At 50.3% G+C, this 3,485-nt stretch overlaps 1 protein-coding gene across 1 annotated transcript; it reads right to left on the bottom strand.

Annotated features, from left to right (window-relative positions):
- Nucleotides 1–2,379: 2,379 nt before the first annotated feature.
- NEDG_02209 (uncharacterized protein) lies at nucleotides 2,380–3,198 on the bottom strand (the record flags this gene model as incomplete). The annotated part of the gene is made up of 1 exon (XM_067689627.1): nucleotides 2,380–3,198. One exon carries the CDS (start codon nucleotides 3,196–3,198, stop codon nucleotides 2,380–2,382), a length of 819 nt encoding a protein of 272 aa, XP_067544682.1.
- Between the last annotated feature and the right edge of the window lie 287 nt (nucleotides 3,199–3,485).

Below are 3,485 nucleotides of genomic sequence, written 5' to 3'. Positions count from 1 at the left end.
CTTTGTTGCAACGCCCCGAGTCTTTACAGTTTCTCCCGAAACTACGTTCTTTGTGCGAAGGTCTCGATGCTTCTTTTCAACCCTTCTTAGACGTTCCATTCGCTATATGACATGTCCTCATTAGTCCATATCCTTTTAGACTAAACCAACCCTACGTGTGTACTATTCTACGTACACACAACAGTACGTACATACAACAGTAGTGTGGTGCAATAGTGTGCTTGTGGGTGTTGTGATAGGTGTTTTGGCGTGTTTGTGCAAAAGGGCGTGGGAGGGTCTAGGAGCGAGGGAAGGTGCTTGGTGGTGGTAGTGTGATGCAGTAGTGTGCTTGTGGGTGTTATGACGAGATTCGAAGTTTTCGGACTTTTCGGACTTTTCGGTGTTTTGTTCCCCACTCCTAGACACAGACACAGACACAGACAAAACATTTTTCTTTCAGAGTCTTTCAGAGGCCTTTTGGGCAGTTAGTTCGGAAGGTGTTCGGGTTAGGGGTGGAGCAGACAGGCAGACTGGGGAGTGGGAGAGTGCTTGGGAGGGGTAGTGTGATGCCATAGTGTGTTTGTAGGTGTTATGACGAGATTCGAAGTTTTGTGTTCTTCTTCTCTCCCACAGACAAACTATTCTTGCGGAGGCCTTTGGAGGTGTTGCGGAGTCTTTTGGGCAGTTGTTCGGGAGGTGGCCTGGGTAAGTGGAAGAGGGGCAGACAGGCAGTCTGGGGCGTGGGAAGGTGTGGTGTGGTGTGGCAGTAGTTGGTTTGTGGCGGCACAGCGGGAGTCCTCGCCATATCTAAACTAGGTCTTTGTTGTGAAGCCGAGAGTATTGATCTTGGGTTGGCATGAGCCTGTGGCTGTCGGTGGCTGTCTGGACTACCACCACCCTAGAAACTATTTCCTTGACCTTGACCTTGACCTTGGCCTTGGGCTGTGGTATTATCCCCTCCCTGGGATTAGCCCGAACACAATGTTTCTGTTTGCTATGGCATACCATCCATACCTTGCCTAGCCCTATGCCCGATCCTTGTTCTCGTCTCGGTTTGTCTGTTTCTCTTCCCACGCCAATCCTGTGGTCTTTCCTTGCTCTGTCCTTCCTGCCTCACCCTCTTCTTGTCTCGTCCCTTCCTTTTAGCCCGAGCCCGAACTAGCCCGAACCTTGGTCCGGGTTAGTGTTCGCTCAAATACTTCGTTCCTGCCTGTGTCCGTGGCAGTCCGTGACTGTGACAATGGGCCGTGGTCTGAGCCTCGAACACAAACTCGAAACATGTTCTGCGTTTGCCAAGTTTGGTGCAATAGCTCGCTCCTGGCTGTTTTGGGTTTGGGTCGGTTGAGACTGTTTCTCTCCTCTCCTCTCCACACACACCACACACATCTCACAGAAATATGTTTTTTTTCTAGGTCCTTGGTCTGTGGCTGTGGCTGTGGCTGTGGCCGAACACTAAGCCTGGCCCGTCACATTATGATGTCCCGTTCCATTACGTTCTGTGGTGTCCCTCTTTGTGAGGTGAGGTGTGATCCTATGCCCCGCTCTGTGCTGTGCTGTGCCATTGTGTGCTGTCCCGTCACTTTACGTGCTGTGCTGATACCCCGCCGTGTTAAATTCTGTGATCTTCCGTTGCATTGGCTATGTTCTGTGGGGCTCTGGCTGATGCTCTGTTCCGTGCATTACGTTATGTCCTGCGGTGTCCCGAACGTAAAGTGACGGGATGGGATGGGATGCTGCGGTGCTCTGTTACGGTGTGGTGGGATGTCTGGTGTTCCGTTACGATGCGTGGTATGTGTTCGGGTGCGATGCTATGGGTTGTGATGCCCCGTCGCTTTACGCTTGTGAGATGTTCCGTTCGCGGTGCTACGTTCTGTGATGCGATGCGATGCGATGCATTGTGTTCTGTTGTGTCGGGCTCTGTGGTGCTGTGTGTTCGGGTTAGTGTTCCGGGATGTCTCGCCACTTTGCGCTCTGTGGTGTGGCGCTATGTCATAACCCGCTGCATTACGGTCTGTGCTGCCCAACACAACCCGAATACTATGTCCCAAACATTTGCAAAATAAAACAGAACCTTTACATTTGGTTGGCAGTTGGGTGGTAAGGCTATTGCATAAGAGTCTTTATTGTTTCGGTCAGTATGTATAGCAAACTAGTTAGCAATGATTGAATATCAATTTCGGGTTAGACCAACTGACATATCCTTGGATACTATTCCAGCAGTGTTTCTTTCATTAGCATTTGTGAGTCTCTCCCGAAAAATAAAAAGAAAGAGTCTGGGTGTGTGGGAGGGAGTGGATGCGTGGAATGTTTTTGCAAGAGACCAACACAAGACCACCAAAAACAACAGATCCGAACACGGAGACAGACAAACCATAGACAGACAGCCCGAACTCATTTATTCTAGATTGCGGGTAGTTCGGGTTGGATGGCTCTTGGGAAGGTGAGGACAGGCAGTGAGGATGATAGTGGTGGTGTGAGTATGGTTACCTCAAACACCCCCTGGGTGTTCCTTTCTATCTGGTTCTTAACGAGTGGAAGCATGTGCTCTTGTCTGCACACTGGGCACATGATAGGCCCAACAGTTCCACGAGCCTTAACCATGCCATCCAGACACCTACAGCAGACACTGTGCTTCGGGTGGTCCAGAATGGATATTTGGGTGTCGGGGCTGCTGCTTCTGAGCTCATCAGCTGAGCAGAGACACACGGTGCAGGCTTTGACATCATCACCCAATTCCTCTTGGTTCATGACCATTGCCTGCTGTTCGGGTGAAAGCGCACTCAGGTCTGTCTGGGAGTTAGCCAGTTCATCACCCAGTTTGCCACTCCTGTAAAGCTCCCAGGCTTCGAGAGAGAGGCACAGAATGTTTGATCCATGCGGGATGTGCATACATTCAATACCAGACACGATAATGCGTCTGAGAGTTGGGATGGTTGTGATATCAAAGGTGTGGCTTCTGACAAACTCTATTAGTGCGAGTGCCCCCCCAACCCAAACACTAAGCTTTTCCAGGCCCACAAAGGCTGTACTTACCCAGTCAAGAGCCTGCTCTAGATCGATTCGGGTTAACAAGTTGTTCGCATTGGTTAGCTGAATTGAAAGATACCTGGCTGTGGCCCGGTCCATTCCCACCACCGGGGCTGGGATGCTGCTGCCACGAGAGAATGTAATTGTTAGATACTCTGCAGTGAGGTGTTTGGGCTGTTCACTCGGTTTCATCAACTCTTTACAGAGCTCCGCGGGGATGGTTAAGCTCTTCCACACATTGGTTAGCAGGTTCCGGGCGACCTCTTCTGAGATCTTTGAGGCTAGCGCGTGTTTGTTGTTTAAGTATAGCTCACTTGGCAAAGGGCCTTCTCGGAACAGCTTGCATTCCAGACTGTCAAGCCTCTTGAAATAAGCAAGGGTTAGTACCTCAATGTACCCAGCATTGAAGCCATCCAGCAGCTCCAAATTCTCCAACTCTAGTTTGCCCGATATTTTCAAGTTGATTTGGCACAGTGACA

This window comes from Nematocida displodere (genome assembly GCF_001642395.1).
Source record: "Nematocida displodere strain JUm2807 chromosome Unknown 18, whole genome shotgun sequence".
NCBI lineage: Eukaryota > Fungi > Microsporidia > Nematocida > Nematocida displodere.
The sequence above is the reverse complement of the archived record's forward strand: the minus strand, read 5'-3'. Positions and strand labels throughout refer to the sequence as shown.